At 40.8% G+C, this 18,491-nt stretch overlaps 1 protein-coding gene across 2 annotated transcripts in view; it reads left to right on the top strand.

Moving 5' to 3' along the window:
• The window catches only part of PRSS35 (serine protease 35), a 57,895-nt gene extending 39,404 nt beyond the window's left edge, over positions 1–18,491 (top strand). For both annotated transcript variants that reach the window (XM_042803654.1, XM_033002726.2), the window contains one exon: positions 4,303–18,491. In XM_042803654.1, coding sequence (XP_042659588.1) covers positions 4,303–5,560 — 1,258 coding nt within the window. In that variant the 3' untranslated portion in view covers positions 5,561–18,491. The remainder of the gene's footprint in view (positions 1–4,302) is intronic.

Raw genomic sequence — 18,491 nt, 5'->3', positions numbered from 1 at the left:
TAAGTTTGAAATGTGCTGACTTTTCTACAATAAGAAGGAAACCCCAGAGCAGAGGCTGCACTGAACAGACCAAGATAAAATGCTGCGAGGTAGCTGGACACAACTTTTCTTCTGTATGACCTACACTGACATGTAAGTTTACTCTGCAGTAGGCTGAAGAGAAACATATTCTACTTCTGCTTGACTACAAGCCTTCCCCTAAACATTTGAGATGCATTATGCTGCAATAAGATAGGTTGTACTGAGCAGATATTTGAAGGATATGCTGAAAAGTTAGGACATGGGTAGGTTTTGTCTTCTGAATGCAGAAAGATTTGATGTTGGAAGCAAGAAGTGAGAAGAACTGAAAATACTTTTAATTGCATTTATGTCCACCTGGCACCTGGAATGCCACCAAACCAGGAGTCCTTACCACTATCAGCTGAGTTCGGCAACTGGAGGAAGAATTTAAACATTTTCATGGAGCTGGGGGGTCTCTCTCTCACTTTCTAGTTTCCATCTTCTGTCTTCTCTGAAGCAATTCATCCTACCATAAAGACAGAGCTGTCTCAAGGCTTCTAATTACTGTAAGCCAACCCAAAATTTGTATGGGAAAGGAGAGGGCAGAGCAGCTTGGGGTTTGGAGGAAGAGTGGAGAACAGCGTGGCAGAGTGTGAGTGAGATGTTGAGGGTTTTTTCTTGTGTCCAGCTTGTAGCCTTCTCAAGGCCTTTCTTCCTTCCTCTGAAGGGTGTATTTTCTCTCCCTTTCTCTCACCTTGCAAAGGTGTCTTTGCAGCCATCTACACATTTCCATCCCCATCGTCTGGCAAGAGGAATCCCTTGTGTTCCCCCCCTTGCCAGAAACCTGTACTGGGCCATGGCAACTGCTGACGTTGCCAATGCTTGAAGTTGGCTTTGCTTAAACAGCAGAGATTGGGTTAGTAAACAGAGCTTGAGTATGTGGATGTAAATATCAATGCTGCCTAGTAGGACCACTGCTCTGGTCTGTAATGAGAATTACCATTTTCATCAAGTTCCTCAGCCTGGACTTCTTCCAGTTCTACTGATGTGTAGTTAGTTCATTATGAGCAACAAGTGGTTCATTATAAATTATGAAAGTCTTGCCTTCCAAGACTGCCTTTGTAAGTAGTGAACACTTGAATGTAGTATTTCAAATGGGAGGCTCCTATGCATCTACTGAGGGTTGTGTGTTTTGTTTTTTTTTTTTTTTCTTTTTAAAGAGTGGCAGAAGGGAGCCATAGTTCTCCACCCATTTGCTTGCAGAAAGTCTCTCTATAAAGTGAAGTTAGTTATGGGTCCAGCTGGGAAAACTTCAGCCATCACAGTGGAATGACATCAACCCAGGCACCTCTAAGGCTTTCTATATGAACTAGCAGTTAGTGAATGAACTTTCCTTCGGGCTCACAGAATTCAGCTACAGAGAAATATCAAATACCCAGACGCTGAGGAAGGGTTGAGAAAGGGAGGAGTATTCTAGGAAAGAACATAGAAAAGACATTCTTGAGCCTGACAGAACTGGGTTTCTTAATACCTTGTATCTGTTCAACAGCTGTATTAGGGCAAAGCAAATTAAAACCAGCATTTTTGCATTAATATCACATTATTTGTCATCAAACATGCTAGTTTGTGGCAGGCTGAAAATAAAGAAAAGGAGATGCTTCCTCATACAGCATGTAGTTAAGCTGTGGAACTCCTCAATGCAGAACAGTGTGGATACAAAACTTTATGTGGGCTCAAGGGAATACTGGGCAACTATAGAAGAGAAATCCACTGAGGTTTCCTCACTACAGAAACCACCTCTGGTTTAAAGTCCATGAGGTGCAACTGGCTGTAAGGGAAGAGACTGTGAGGGAGGAGGGACATACATGGTTGCCGTATTCCTGTGCTCTATCCTAGGCATTTGCATTTGGCCAGTGTCAGAGACGTGATTTTAGGCAAAGTGGACCTTTGCTCAGGCCAGAGAAGCTATTCTTATGTTCTCATCATAGTATTTCTTTATTTTGACACCTTATCATTTATCCATAGATACATAAAATTATCATTCCTCTTCAAAATTAGTACTAATTGAGTAATAACCAAAACAATACTTTGAAGGTGACTTTGTATATAAAAGTTAATGTTTAAATATGTGCATTTCTGCTATACCAATAACCTAGACTGGTACGGTCAAGAGGTGTCTCTCTGCAAAATCTTGTGCCTAGGATGACTCTGCTCTGTTTTTAAAACCTTCAGATACCTTTTGGTATGACCACATACATCCCAGAGCTTAGGCCTGTGAGTCACTGCAGTCTCCAGATGTTTAATGAAAGTCCACACATCTTCTCCAAAACCTGAGTTAGATACTTTAAAGCCAGGGTGGGTACCTTTATACTGCATTGTAACGTGTGGTTTATGTATATCCTACTAAGCCAATTCTGGGTCAAAGTTGGTGTTTCCATGCAGGAGAAGGTGAAAAGCATCAAAAATTAAGCTAAAACAAAACCGCCCTCTGAATCTGGCATCAGAAGCAACAAGCTGTATTTGAACCATAGTGCTTAATTAGTTCAAAAGTGATAATTGTTACCTCTTATAGGCAAGAACTATGTCTATATGGCGAAGATGCCTCAAAATTACAGGAGTCATTGGTCCATTATACAGCTTTTAAAGTGATGTTACCACTTCTTTTACCAGGTTGTGCACATGCTCCTCTTTTTCCATGCTAGATCTTTAGCTGGCTTGTAACCAGGTTGTTTCACTGGATAGCAGTACTCATTCTAAACTAAGCTCAAGAAAAGGAAAGTGGTTATCCTTGCCCTGGTGTACACTGCCATTACAATGTAAACCAGAGAGCTTAACCACATACATATCCTTGAATTGCTTGGCTTTTAAAGTTTAATCATAGGCCCTTTCTTTCTGCACAGATGAAGTTTCCATGTAATTGGAATGGAAGATATGAGAACAGAGCGCAGCCTTCCCAATGTCAGCAGCTAGTAGCTAGTTAATGCCACTGACATCACTGCTGCCAAAGGAGAAAAATGGTCTTTTCAGTAGCATTCTGAGCTCAGAATCAAGACTTTTGGGTTCAGTTTCTGGCTCTGCCACAGACTTCTAACAATTTTACATTCTTTCTGCGTGTTTTCCAACTACAGATGGGAATAATAGTGCTTTTTGTCTTTCCCATTTGAAGTATTAGCTCTTTATGTGGTGCTTCACCCCATCTAGGTGGGGCATTCCACATGTGACCATAAGACACAGACAGCACAGTTCCTGCAGCCCTTGTGGGATCCTGCAGGAAAAAAGGCATGTGATGAGTCAGCAAACTTGTCCCTCCTACTTGGCTACGCTTTCCTGCATGTGTATAACCAGGACACTGCTCTAGACCAGCAACCTTCTACTTTCCTCACTCATCTGTCCCCTTCAGCCATGGATTTTGAAATTCTCTGGCATCCTGAGAGACATTCAGACACCCACACATAGGAAATGAATGAGGTTTTGGTGGCCATGGTACAAAGGAAGATACAGTGCAGGATCTGAGGAGACCCATGCCTTTCAGAGGAGCAGAAGCTGAAACGGGATTTGCCTCCTCGTTTAGGTGCCCAAATTGCTCCATCTGTCGTGTCCAGACAGCATACAGTTTGAAAGGGGAAAGGAGATCTTTCTTGGCTGATTCCTTGGGAGAGCAATTAGCGAAGTGCCATGTTCCATAGCAGCCAGATTCACAGGTTTTAGCTGGGTGGGTAATGCAGAACCACTGGTGACTTTTAGGTCATTTTAAAGCGGCTACTTTTTGGCCAATACATGAAAGAACACAACTGATCTGGTTTCCTAAGGGTTTCTGAGTCTCATGAGTGTAGTCTGTCTGCTTACCTCTGTCTGGATCCCAACTTTTGAATGTGACTTTTGAATACATTTGTGGTTTTCAACCATGTTCTACCTACAACCAGTAGCTATAGAGAAGATAAGCAGAAGTGTAAAATGTAATTGAATTCCTACGGGATAAATAAAAACAGGGCACTATACAGAGTGGAATGACTCAGACTATTGCCCCACTGAGGGAAAAGCCGGTAAAACTCAGCTGTTTCCACTTTCCCATAGGTAGCTCAGCATGGATGCTGGCTGACTCATCTGTGCCCATCTTGCTAGAGACCACTGGAAGCATCAGAGGCAATACAGGGAATATCTGATGCATTTCTATTTTGAGCAGAGTGTTAAATTCTGTTTCACTGATGTCAGTGCTAATATTGCATGATTATACTTTGAAGATACTAAGATAACTGTGTGTATTTCCAATGCATATTTTCAAATCTCTCTTTCTTGTTTTAGAAAAAAAATAGATAAAATGGAGCACATGTTACTGCTATTCCTATTTTTCATACCTATATTTGGTCTCACTAATGGAACAGAAACTGAACAAGATTTTACTTGGCACTTAAAGAAGATTCCCCAGATTGTGAGTGAAAGAACTTTCTCCCTTGACAGACCTAAATTTGAAGCAAAAACCAAATTAGAGCTGAACAGTGTATGTGGAATTGAATGTCAAAGAAAATTGCCAGTGCCAAACTTGTCTGACTTGAAGGACCTTTTATCCTACGAGACCGTTTTTGAAAACGGCACACGGACCCTGACTGAAGTGAATGTCCTCGGATTAGCGCTTGATCCAGCTGGAAACACAACCACACGCAGGTCGTCGAGAAAGAAGAGGCAGATATATGGAACGGACAGTAGGTTCAGCATCTATGACAAGCGGTTTATGACCAACTTCCCCTTCAACACGGCGGTGAAGATCTCCACCGGCTGTAGTGGCATTCTCATTTCCCCCAAGCATGTGCTGACAGCTGCCCACTGCCTGCACAACGGCAAGGATTATGTTAAGGGCAGCAAAAGATTGAGGGTGGGCCTGATGAAGACAAAATCCAGAGGCGAAGGCAGAAAACGCAAGGGTGGTAAAAGAAGTAGGAGAGAAGCTTCTGCGGCCCAAGAGGGTCCCGAAGTTGCCACAGAACTAAGGCAACAATCCAAAGGTGGTGGGAGAAAGCAGAGGAGATCTGGGAGAAAGCAGGGGACCTCAGATGGCATGCCCTCCTTCCAGTGGACCAGGGTGAAGAGTACCCATATCCCGAAAGGCTGGTTTAAGGGTGTCTCTGGGGATATTGCGCTGGATTATGATTATGCTGTTCTTGAGCTCAAGCGTCCCCACAAAAGGAAATACATGGAGCTGGGAATCAGCCCAACAATCAAAATGATGCCTGGGAGCATGATCCACTTCTCAGGTTTTGACAATGATCGGTCTGGGCAGCTGGTCTATAGATTTTGTAGCATTTCTGATGAGTCCAACGATCTCTTTTATCAGTACTGTGATGCTGAGCCCGGCTCCACCGGATCTGGCGTCTATCTCCGTCTTAAGGAGCCGAACAAAAAGAAGTGGAAACGCAAGATCATCGCTGTTTACTCAGGCCATCAATGGGTGGACGTCAATGGTGAACAGCAGGATTACAATGTAGCAGTAAGAATTACTCCTCTCAAATATGCCCAGATTTGCTTCTGGATACATGGGAATGATGAGAATTGCACACAAGGCTGAAGAGAGCCGAACCCAACTCGCTTAGCACCCATATTACCATAGAGTGAAAGTCTGCTGCAGCAGTTACTGGAAGAACATCATTCCACGTCAGGATGTTTTTGAATTCAAAGCTCACAAGTAATGTTACGGTGACTTGAGGAACACTGAATTGCTGGGGGATGGGTAGAATTGTCAAACAAAATATCTCTAATTTCAATCAACCCTAGATATGCACTTAAAATCCCAAACTATATTATGTCTGCAATTGTGATAAATCCAAATCGTTCACATCAGAAAAAAAATGACTACACCAGTTTGTCATTTTTTTTTCCAAGGGGAGAATTGAAACATCTCAAACTGGTTGTATTAAACAATATCTGTTCTTCCAGTGGATTTGCTTTTCTCAGGGTTCTGTTCCAATTCTTCAAATGCAAGCTGTGCATACAGCACATTACTGTATGTGCAGAATGATTCAGAGAACTGCATGAGACCAAGACATTATTTTAGCATTCTCTGAAGACTGCAGAAGCAGCAGTCTAGTTCATACTTGTTACCTTGGAAAACTTCCTCCTTTGGTTGCTGCAGGAACACATCCATGGAAATCCCAAATTTCTGTAGCTGAGGGTTAGACCTTAAAGACAAGTTTCACTTCACTGCCCAGTGAAAACAGCAAAAAGAAATTAATGAACATAGAAGTTTCCATGTTTGGAAGAATAAGAAATATCAGGACATAATTTAATGCCTTTAAATCTTCTTTGAGAAGCTATAGAAGTCTGAAACACATGCATTTGCATTCCAATTAGTATTTGGAGAGCTGTAGGTTTAGTTTCTAGTCAAATGTTTAGCTTTACCATTAGGAGAGGTCACTGACTTCTGAAGTGACTATCTGACAATCATTTAGAGCTTCACAGATGATAGATTTTTTGGGTGCTAACTATTTTTGCAGATTTTATGAATTACTTTTATATGAGTTCAGCTTCATAGATAAGATGGTATGTACTAGACTGGGAGTCGGAAAGGAATATTTTAGTTTGGCTTTATATGTTTTTGCAAAATGAGTAGTTTTAATCATGCCATATTCAGACTCCACCTCAACATGAGTTACAAGGTTAAACTAAAAATTTCTCCCAACTAAACTATACCACCTTTTGAATGGTAGAAGAACTATCCTGTACATTATAACAGATATCTTGTTAGGTAGCAGCAGTAGTTAGCAAATAATTTGGTTCAATATGTTTGCTGAACCATATATTTAATGAAAACACAAAGTGAGCTTGACTTTTACACACCTTTAAACACAAATCACCTTTTAAAAACTGTTGATTGCTACACAAGTCTATATCTTTTATTTTATATCAAGACTTTGAAGTGCACAGGATTGTTATGGTGCTACATTAATCCAATAATGTAAAATGATACTGTGTATTTCCGATCATATCCTTTGGGTTTCAGTACTTTTAAGATTATTCACCATCACAATATTTTATTTTTTTGGATCATAAGTTTATGCTGACCAAAATACATTTTCTTCCTGTGCAGAAGAAAAAATCTAACAAGATTTTAAATTACTACTTTTTGTTGGTATCATTAAAATATGCTTGTAATATCTTTTGATGAAATAATTGTTAATAACCCACTTTTTGTAGATGATTGAAAGTATAAACCTGACACTTTGAATGTGCAGGCAATTTTCTTTGTCACATTATTGCCAAAGCATAAAAATTTAGGTCTTGCTTCCATACCATAACTCTAACAATAAGTCATTAATTGCTAGAGATCTCACTTTAAAAGAAACTATTTCTTTTAATGTCAGCATTTCCAGGGAACACTTAACTTTTTTTTTTTTTTTTAATTTTGTGTGATTGTTTGCAGAACACTAATAATGTTTAAAGTTTAGAAATTAATGTCTATGATTTTAAGGTTAATTAATTTTTATTGTTGTTAACGTCTCTATTAAGATGTATGGCTTTGCTGACAGTAATTTTAAACCACCTCAGTCCAGTATTTAATAGTCTCACTCTATGCAACGGGCCCACACTATTCTTTAGTTGGCTCTGTAATGTTTTTCGTAAGTGCCTTTTTCCATAGTTTACTGTGAAAAATAAGGCACCATATTGTTAATCCAATACAAGTCAGCCTAGGTCCATGACTTTTGTTACAATTATTCTCATTGTTGATTTGGGTCCAAAACTGATCAAGCTACGGTGGCTTAGTAAATTCCTTGTTTTGGTGAGTCTTATTTAGGTGTACTCCTTAGGAGCAGAAATACAATCTATTTCTTTATTAGTTTGGGAATCAGGAACAAGGTAAGAATGAAAAATGTTGATGTCAGCTTTCAAATGGTCTTATTATAATAATCATCTACTATAAATACCTCAGCCATGACCTGAAGATCTCATACCAGGCTGATAACAAATGTTTATCTTCATAGGATAAATATTAGATGTTCAGTACCTCATTTTATGGTACTAAGAGATTAAAGAGGCTGACCAGAGCAATACAAAATTAATCAAAACTATATATATATATACATATTCAAGCCTCTGTGTCTGAGTGCACATGCACAAACACATGCAAATGTAGGGGCTTGTAGAGCATGTGCTGTTTTGACTGGGTCAGCACCTTCAGGCACAAGAAGACATGGATGAAATACTATTCCTGTCATATCTGCACGTCAGGCAACTTTTCAGTCTGCCACCTGGCCTAATAGAGAAGGAAATGCTTTATGTAAGCATTGTGACTGCTTACTACAGGGACTTCTGAAATAGTTCATAAATTGAGTACTTACAACCCCAGGAGGCAAATGTCCCATTGCAAATGGGACAAGAATTTCTGAGCCACGATCATCTCAGATTTCCTTCAAAAACCCCTGCAGTTAGTATCTGGATATCAGTGAGAAGATACGAGGAGGGGGTGTACTTAGAAGATCAGATCTGCTGTTGTCTGGGTCACCAGCATCAAGGCTGGGTTCCCAGTCCAGAAGGGGACAGAGCCCTTGTGATGTTTCCCCAAAGGATTTTCCCCTCTTTCAAATACTGGGCTGTACATCATTTGTTTTCATCAGTACTAATACTTTTGCATAAAAGTTGCTATAGTAGAATGTTTTCCTTAACTGTATTCCTGGCTCTAGGAAAAATCAAAGTCGGTCAAATCCCTTTTCTGGCTACTGGCAATTTGTAAAGTTGAGAAGCGAGTTTTTCCCAGGTCAAAGATAAACCTCATGTACAAACCGTTAACATGCCCAGACCAGTTTCTGCAAGGCATTTGTGCATGTGTTTAACTTGGGGCTCTGAGACATACGATGAAAGTCAAGGGGATTATCTGTAATGTGAAAAATTAAGTCTAAATTTGTGTTGTTGTAACAAAAGAAGAACGCAATGTTAGGTCACAAAATTTTTTCTGTTATATGAGGTATAGAGTACCCAATGCTTTAAAAAATGCATAAAGAAACTCCTTGGCTCAGTCTATAATTTACCATCTAAATTTTGCAGATTTATGAGTCTGTACGGAGTATGAATCAGCACAGAATATGACTTAAGTAAGTAATAATTCATCTATACGTGGAGGAGAGAAGCAGTGGGAAGTTACTCCTATTCTGCTGATAAGGGGTGACCTGGCAGCAACAGCAATTAATACAGAAAGAGAGAGCAAGAGAAGTAGATGGTATGGAAGACCAGGAGGATGGAGGTGGTATACAAGGGATAAAGAAAGTGTGAAAAGTAACAGATGAAATGGCTGCGAGGTAGCAGAGGGACCTATTGTAAGAAAGAGTAGGCAGCTGGTAAAGGCACAACAGTGTAAATTAAGATATAAAAATCACAAGTTACGTGAACAATCTCCTTTTGGTGTTAACGATGAGGCTGTTCTTCCCAGCCAACAGCACCCAAGAAAGGGCTGTGAGAGGGCTCAGGTTCCAGCACGGACCTCTAGCAGGCAGGGGGTTTTGACCCTGATCTGCAACCCCTGCCCAAAATTGCAGGGATTACGCTTGTGCTCGTCTGGGGTGCGTGGGAAGCAACAGATCCTTATCTTGGCCAAAAGGCTTGGCAGCGTAAACCTCCCCACACACTGGGTCACCAAGAGTACAGTGAGTAAGGGGAGTTTCTTTCACTTGAAAGTTTCTCAAACCTGACATTTTGTTGGGATTACTCTAAAGGCTGTTCCCCATTGGAAAAAAAAAACAAAAACAAACAAAAAAAAAAGAACAAAAAACACCCCCCCAAAAAAATCCCGAACAAACAAAATATCTCAGATTTGAAGCATTTAAATGTTGGCTCTATTTTTTGCATGTAACTACAAATTCTAGGCAATAAATTTTTTTCAAATACCTTCTGCTTATGTTTGGTCTCTTTGTAGAAATTTAATCAACTGCTTCAGATTTAAAGCACAGAATATTGCAGATACTTCCATCTACAAATTCCTGGATTAAAGAATGAATGGGGAAAAAAAGATAAAGAATACAGGTAAATTGAAAGCTTAAAATTGAATACTAATCTCAAAGGATTTGGAAGTATATTTGAGTCCCCGTTGCACCAGCCTTTTGCTCTGAGGGTGAGATAGATCGCATTTTGGTTAAAAACCTTCAGAGGTAGCTTTGATGATTCTTTAACATTCTTAACTTCTTAAAGACTGACAGCAAACTTCAAAAAATGTGTTTTTTAATAATTTTAACTGCACAAAATGACAATGCATTTGGGAAAATAAATGCAAACCTTTATTACATTAAGATATTATATGATGCACATACTATGTCAATAAATATTTTCTATTTTCTTTTCCTCTGCCATGATGTAGTTTGTTAGCCACAGTGGTGTTACACAAACTCCATTCTGTAAACGCTTATAGCACGTTATCAGTGAATCATCTGGGACGTGGTCTTGCAAGATATTAATGTCTCTTTAAATTTGTTCTGGGAAAAAACCTCTCTATCTACTCCTGTCTTCAAGATAATTACTCCATGAACAAATTTGATGAGTAAAAAAAGAATTGGTTCAGCAAGGAAATGACTCACAGACTATGCCACAACTTATTAATTCTGAAATAAGTAATTAGTTCTGTTTCTGCTATTAGCTATTGTATTTTCTACCCCAGAGAGCTGTTGAACCAGGCCAAATTAGAAGTGCATAAAATATTATAATCTTGGTTCTCAGCACTATCTTAACTCTGTGCCCTCGAAACTGGTGCTGATTTGATCACTGACAGTAAAAGGAGAGAATTTTGGCAAGGATGAGAGCTGCTGGAAATATTTAATGGAAAGTTTAGAAATGATTACAGCAGTGATTAGCAGTGTGTCTGATAGGAGCAATATTTAAGAGGGGTCTGGCAAGGGCTTCCCAGCCAGCTCTGGTGGTCCTTACACGGGAGAAGAGTAAGGGCCTCAGCGGAATAAATAGGATCAACAGCTTTGTCACCTGGACCTAAGTCTATTTGGGTGTGGTAACAGGATCTAAATAATTTCATTGCTGGAGTTTACTTTTTGTCACCAAAATATCAGATACACTGGAAAAGCTACACAACTATTTTACAAAGATTGTGCTTCTTGGCAAACATGTATGCGCTGTAGTTATTGCAGTTGCTATGGCTTTGCTTCTTTTCCATGTGAAAGAGTTTGAAAACATTGGATGAAACCAAGCTGGGCTGGTTTTCAGACAAATTACTCAGCTGCCCTTTGGCTGCAGTTGCAGCATTCTCCCACCCCTCCCCTCCAGTTTAGTTTCCAACTTGATTGATTAAATGCTGTTTTAAGCTTTGCTTAATCAAAGATAAAAGCAGCCAGGAGATGGCACAGGGCGAAGGACCCTTTCTAGCCATACCCCTCTGCAGATATTTGGAGGCAGGGCAGGCCCCAGAGGGAGAAGAGGACAAGAGAAGGCAAAGGTGAAGGCTGTGATCAACAGCAAAAGAGCGCAGTGCCTTACTGACTGGAAGAAAATACGACTTCTGTTTTTCCTACCGTGAAAGGCAACCCTAGTTTTTACAATCCTTTGCCTTCTCTTGAATGATTAACCCATCAGCTAAATATTGTTGGCTCTTGTACAGGAGTGAACCAACCCACTCAGTGGAGGGGATACAACGTGCCCTTGAGTGCCATCAGGGGCCTCTCCTCCCCAACACAAAAAAAAATAATAATAATAATAATAAATTTTAAAAGGTGAAGTTACCCCAAAGGAGATTTACTAGTAATGTGAAGGGAAAAAAATATAATTAAAAAATAACACAAGCACCATATTTTTGTTTAAGAAAAAATGGGATATTCTGAAAAATATGTATGCATAAAGGCAATGGAGTCTTTATGTGTGGCATATGGGTTTTTCTGCCATGCTTGTCTATGCAGGATGTGGATGTGTTCCAGAGCTGTGGTGAGTTACATGGCTAAAAAAACACCAGTTTCTGGTTGCCTATCCCACCATCTCCCCACAGGGACAGGGATTTATTGTGCCACCAAACTCTTGCTGCTTATTGTGAGTTTGAGCTCAGACCTGGTCTTCTTAAATGGTGGACATGAACAGAGGCTGCCAGGTACATGGGCACTGACATTTTAGGTTTTTATACATTTTGCTCTATGTATCCGTGGAGGATGTATGAAGTAATTTTTAATAATTGTTATTATAAAAATTATAATAGTTATATACTGTTGAAACAGTAAGCTCCAGTGACTAAACAAACACTGCACCACATTCTCCTCTCATTTACAATGGTGAACCTTAGAGGGAAATTTGACCCACTGCATATTATATGTATTACTTGCTATAGAGTGTTACACACTAGGCATTTATGATCTGTAAACAGGTTTATTTCTTTTAGAAAGAAATAAAAAGGAAGCCAATACTCAAAAAGGAAAGTAGCTTTGACAGTGTTCAATCCAGATATGATACTTTGTTGCTTGTAAATTAACATGTTACAACAGTGATGTGTGATCAAGCAATGCTGCTTATACAACCGAAGTGCTTGAGTCCTTCACTTCTTGCTTGTTGATTTTTTTCCTTACTGGTGGGACTAAATAAAATCAGGCATCTGTGCAATGACCACTGTGGGGTTAGTTTTCTGTCCGTACTGGGAGAAGAGCATCCACAAGCTTAAAAAAAAAAAAAAAAAAAAGTAATACAAATGCCAGTAATTGTATTTTATTACCTTCCAATGACTTTGGAAGCAGTTTTTGCTCGGTTATTTTGATGTACAAGTGGTATACCACACGAACACACACAAGGAGGGGCAGCTTTAAACTTGTCTTCAGCTTGAAGGTTCCACAGAGATTGCATTAGCTATCTCCAGTTACAAGCACAAAAGAAATGCCATACAGTATTTGTGTTGTTCACAGTACAGCCTTCACCTTTGCATCCTTCACATTAACGGCACTAATTTTGCCCCCACCCTACATTCTACCCATTTATCATCAGGCTAATGAATCACCCTTTCTTGATTTTCTTTTGCATATAGGAAAGTTTACATACAGGCCACTTTTGAACTTGCTGATGTGCTTTTTTCACCTTGATCCTTTCCCTAGGAGTTGTTTTTCATGTCTTTGATGCTTATCTTATGGCAATTATTTTTATAGTGGGGCAAGGTTCTGGCTTTCCCTGCTCCAGTAATGTATGGACTTGATGCTGCTGGTCCCCACTAGGACAGCTGGGAAACGTGTGCCTCTGTCCTATAAGCAACAAGCTCCATCGATTCTCCATTCACTTCTGGGTGCTGTGTCTTCAAACAGCTTTACATCAGGCATGCACACAGCCGAGGGATGAACATGACCGGGGAACCCACCTCCTGCTCTGCTGCAGAGACCTTGGTGGAAATTCATCTGGGGTGGGCACAGAGCCCCTTCTAATAACCCCACCGCTGATGTACAGGCTCAGACATCCCTCATCCTGTGAATCTCATGCTGTGCCTCTCCCACCACACACAGCACATCCTCCCATCCCATCCCAAACTCCCTCCTGGAGAGGAAGGACTCCTTGACTGAGAGGGACAGTGCCAGTCAGGGCCCCAGCCAGGAGCTGCACCGGGATGGGGGCTCCCTGTGGGGCTCACCTTGGCTCCCCTTGCTCCAGCCTCTCCTTCAGCGCCTCAGTTGACCACATCATCTTCACAGTCCCACTGTGGCTGCACTTTCTCAAGGTCCTGCTCTTTGAAGAGGGGCTAGTCTCTCTCTCGATACTTTAACTATTTTTAATTCACCGTTTGCAACTTCAATTCATGCATTCCTGCCCATCTTGAGTTCTCTCTGTTGTTAAATGCCAATTTTTAACATTTTTTTTAATTGTGCCTGCTTTGGGATTTCACCTCATTTTCCACTTGGACACCAAACACCTAAAATTAAACTAAAGAAATAATTCCTGGTTCTATAGAGTGAGGAATTTGGCATTCTGTCCAAGAGAAACCACTTCAAAGTTCTATCAAGGTAACAGCTGCAAACAGAGAGCTAAAGGCAAAATCACTGCAAGCAAACCAGTGTTCATAGCTCCAAAACAATGCACCGAATCTGGAGCCAGCCTTGGGAAATGCTTTCATAAGCTCTGACTCAACGTAAATGCAGGCTGCCAGCTGAAGGAGCGAACTTGCGATGTCCCTTACAAAACAGCTCCGAGCTGCCCCGACAGCTTCTCCTGCCACAGGTGCTGACTGAGGGAGAGATCACAGGCTCTGGACCCCAGCAGCAGGCACAGGGTTTAATCTCCTAGACACATCCTACTCTCCAAGGGAAGAATTTCGCTGATGTAACTGACTGCAAAACACCCCAATAATTTGATGCTATTAATCAGATTACACTAACTGGGCTGTAACTAGCCTTGCAAGATCCACTGGAATAAGTTTCAAGCAAAAAGCAAGCGATCCCCAGCAGGGAGATGTGTTTGTGTGGGAGCCACATGTGCTCAGCACCTGGAGAAACTCAGCAGGAACCTTCTCGGTAGCTGGCTGCAGGCAAGGTTTATCACACCAGTTATTTAAGACTGCTGCCAAGATAATGTCTCATTGCAGTGGTACAGTCTTCTAGGGCTAATCCAAGGACTAAGCCTGGAAAAGAAAAGCTATAGATGTTGTAGATAGGTCTTATCTGCAGGATTTCTTTATGTACCATTTGAGAAAGGAAAAAATTACAACTCTACAGAAGGGGTGAAGACTTCATATTCCAGTATGTACAGTGAAGAGCACCTGCCTTTTTCCCCCCTCAATACCATTAAACAGCAGAAATGTAAAATGCTCTAAATATTGGAAAGAACTTAGGGAACTTCATGGTTTGTTATACCCCTATAGCAGCCCTTTTTTTAATGTGCAAGGTGGAGCCAGGGCTGTAAGTACAGCCTGTCTGCTGAGCCCATACTGGTCCTCGTGTGCTCAACTCTTGCCACATCATTCAGAGCCTGTGTGCAGAGCCAAAATTACACAGTCCTGGGACAGAAGGGTGCAGCCATGTACTTTTCCAGGCCACAGCACAGCTATTTTTTTATTTAGCAAAGGCTAAGCTTCCAGTCAAGTATTTTTAGACATAAAAAAAAAAAAAAAAAATCACATTTCTAGATCTAGAGGCCAGATCCCTCCTCCTAATTTGAAAGCAAACTTTTTGTAAGTTTTTAGGCTTGTCTCACAATGCCACTGTGGAACCAAGTATATCCTGATAGAAACATGATAAAGTTACAGCTGAGAGATACAAAACTGGTGGGAAACAAGGTTACTTATGAAGCAGATAATTGCTAAATTAAACAAATTGCTAAAATAACTGCCAGATTCACAGCCATTCTTAAAAAGAAGACTTGACATGATTTTTTTTTCTACTACCTATTGACTAAGTGCATGGAAAGAAAATTTTCAAGCAATTAGGGTTTGGGGGGTGGTTATTTTGTTTTGGTTTTATTTTAGTGGGATGCCAATGTCATTCTCCTCTCAGCAGAGGGCTTTTTAGACAGCTCCACTAATTACAGAACTACGGGTTCAACAGTTAGTGCTACATGCCCTGGGGCAATCCAAAGGTGGTAGGTGCCGTTGGTGATGATGTTGAGAGAGTCTTCTGGAAGATATCTAAACAACATCCAGATATTATGGTGATTAAAATCCACAAAGCTTTCCATGAGAGTGGAGCAGTTCAGACCTGTGTCATGGCTAGATTACAGCTGGTAGCTGTATTCTGCCTCTCCCTATTGCCCCATATACATTTGTGGCATGTGAATGCAGCAGACCTCGCAAGGAAAAGAAACCGGTGTTCTGGATCTGTTAATACTACAACCATAATTATTCAAGAGGCACCTAAAACTCTCCCTTCTGCTATTTCCAGCTACTTGCATCATTACATTCATTGGGAGATTCCCCCAGATGGGGACATTCAGCTGCTGCTGACCCTTGCCTGCACAGTGGGGCATCTCACACCAGACACACTGTTCCATATGGTTTTGTATCTGGGGCAACCTCAAGCTTGCAACCCAGAGAAACTGCCGATATACCAGCACTACTCTGGTAAAAAAAAACAAAACAAACAAAAAAACCCCCAAAAACCCAAAACAAAACAAAACAAAACAAACATCTAGGGCTACCAAACAAAGTATTTTACTCTTACCAAACTTTATGTAGCACCTTTGATACAAAGAACATACAGATTCAGATTTTAGAGACCCTGCTGAAAATTAGGTATCATGTGTACATGTATGTATAGCTATATATGGTACAACAGTGTATAAACTATATGTATATATAACTATGTTCAATACATACATAGTAGCGTGATTTTAAATGTGATAAACAGTATCTGAAGAGGTGCTGATGATGCTACCACAGCATTTGAGACCCTGATCTTGTGCCCACACACTGCACTGTCTCCTCCCTCACCTCTCCCATCACCCTCCTGGGACCTGCAGCTCCTTCTTGTTTCTGTCTCTCCTGCCAGGCCCCTGAGCAAGCTGCATGTGGGAGAAACAGAATTTGAGGATCCTGCATTCAAAGGGCTGAGGGAGGATGAACAGTCTCATCTCCTACAGAGCCGATCTGCCCTGCTGGCTTTGCTGTACGCTGAATTCTCACAGGACAACTCCCCATGCACAGAGGTTCAACAAGCTGAAAAGCAGCGTGCGGAGACACATTCAGCCCACAGCCTCCCTCCTCCTCCCCAAATTTCTTCCCTTGCTGAAAGGATTTAGCAGTGTGCTGAGTCTTATTAATGTCACAAAGAGCCAAACAGTAATGCTCATTACTGAAATTCATTACATTGTCAAATTTCTTCCTTTGAAAAATGATTTCCTTTTAAATTTTTTATTCCTGATTTTGTTTTGTTTTGTTTGTTTGGTTGGTTGGTTGGTTGTTTTTTTTCCCCTAAATGACTCCACACGATGTACAAATGTATGCTGAAGGGCAGTCGCTTAAACCACAGCTCTTCGGGAAGGGCTCTAAGAGCATAGAGGGGTGTGGGCTGACCATGGCCCAACAATGCAATCCTGCTGGGGAAAGTGCAGATGCCACACTTGGATCTGAAACTGGGAGCCTGGCTCAGAAGCTCTGGGACATTGCATTTCTGTTACACATAGCACAGGCGTGCCTTCACTCTGCTGCTGTGTCCCATTTTGGATGCTACACTTCATGGGAGGCGTGGACCAGCTGAAGAGAGTGCAGAGAATACCAAGATTGATCAGATATCTAGAAAACTCGATTGGCAAGGAAAGATTGAAGACAGAGGGCATAAGATGGAAGAATGACCATGGTAACTGTCCAAATACCATCTTGGCTGCTGCAAAGAACAAAGGGAGTATCCCCACAGACAGAAGAAATAACAGTTCCTCACACAGAGAGGAGGAATCAGGTAATACAGTAACAGCAGCTTTCTCAGCGTGAAGGTGATGATGTCCTGCAGTGGTGTTTGGAAAGGCTGTGGTGTGATGGAGGTCTCTTAGAAAAATCTGCTGGAAATCACACAATTTTGGCTTTAGAGCGGGGGAATGGAGTATGTGGCTCTCTATTTTCTGTGATTTCTATCTTATGAGCCTGCTCAGCAGTCTTAAAGTGGAAACTTCACGAGCTCTGAATGCGTTGCCTTTGCAACAGAGTGCAGCAAGCTGTGTTGGTCTTGTTTATCTGTAGCAGAGAGCCAACTTTTAAGTGAAACAGCGTGCACAGTTATACAGAACTTTTATGTTGGCAATGAAATGCTTTGGCCAAGAGAAAAATATTATATTTCACACAAGAGTCTGTTCCAGTACAGCATAGATTGAATCAGTTTAGCTCTTCAGTTTGGGTAGGGGAAAATTATTTCATTTTAGTTGCATCTCTCCTTCATCTCTGACAGGTCTATCAAAATACTGCACTTATCAGTTAAAGTTTCCAGCCACTGTAAGTTCAGTCTCAAATAGCAACGTCTGGCTGGCAAGCTGAACCATACAACTAGAAAAATAATATTCTGTAAGCCTGCCAGCTATTTTAAACATTTATTTTGAAGGCTACTTTAAATGAGAGAAGCACAACCACAACAGATCCTTTATGCAAACTGTGCTGAACTGGACTGTAAACAGTTCATACACAAGACCAGCTCCTTCATTTTAAGATTTCCAAACCAACTACTTGCAATACTACATCAGTGTAAGGTGTTTTACTTAAAATGTAAGTGAGGGCTATTCCTATATTAGCCCCAAAGGTCTAAAGGTACAGCAATGACAACATTGCAGGTTTGAGACGGGGGATTTTCCTTGCTAACAACAGAATGTGTCTGTGGGATACAGCCTGGTGTAGGCATCGCTGCAGCTCCCAGGGGCTTGTAATTCTTTTGCTGTTCTCTGTTCCTCTGAAATTTGCATTTGAGTGAAATACAGATGATTTGCCCATTTCTGAGTGTATACTCATCTAAAGAGAGATGGAGATTGTAAGTGTTAAGTTAGGAAATTCTTTGAGGTATTTCTAAAAACTGTTAAAAGCACAAACCACCCAAATCCACCCCTCAGCATCTGTTGAAAAAAAAAAAAAAAAAAAGTTGTCTGAAAAA

The sequence above is a fragment of the Tyto alba genome, unplaced genomic scaffold (genome assembly GCF_018691265.1).
Source record: "Tyto alba isolate M040663 unplaced genomic scaffold, T.alba_DEE_v4.0 Super-Scaffold_40, whole genome shotgun sequence".
NCBI classification, from domain to species: Eukaryota; Metazoa; Chordata; class Aves; order Strigiformes; family Tytonidae; genus Tyto; species Tyto alba.
This window is presented reverse-complemented; position numbering and strand designations above follow the sequence as displayed.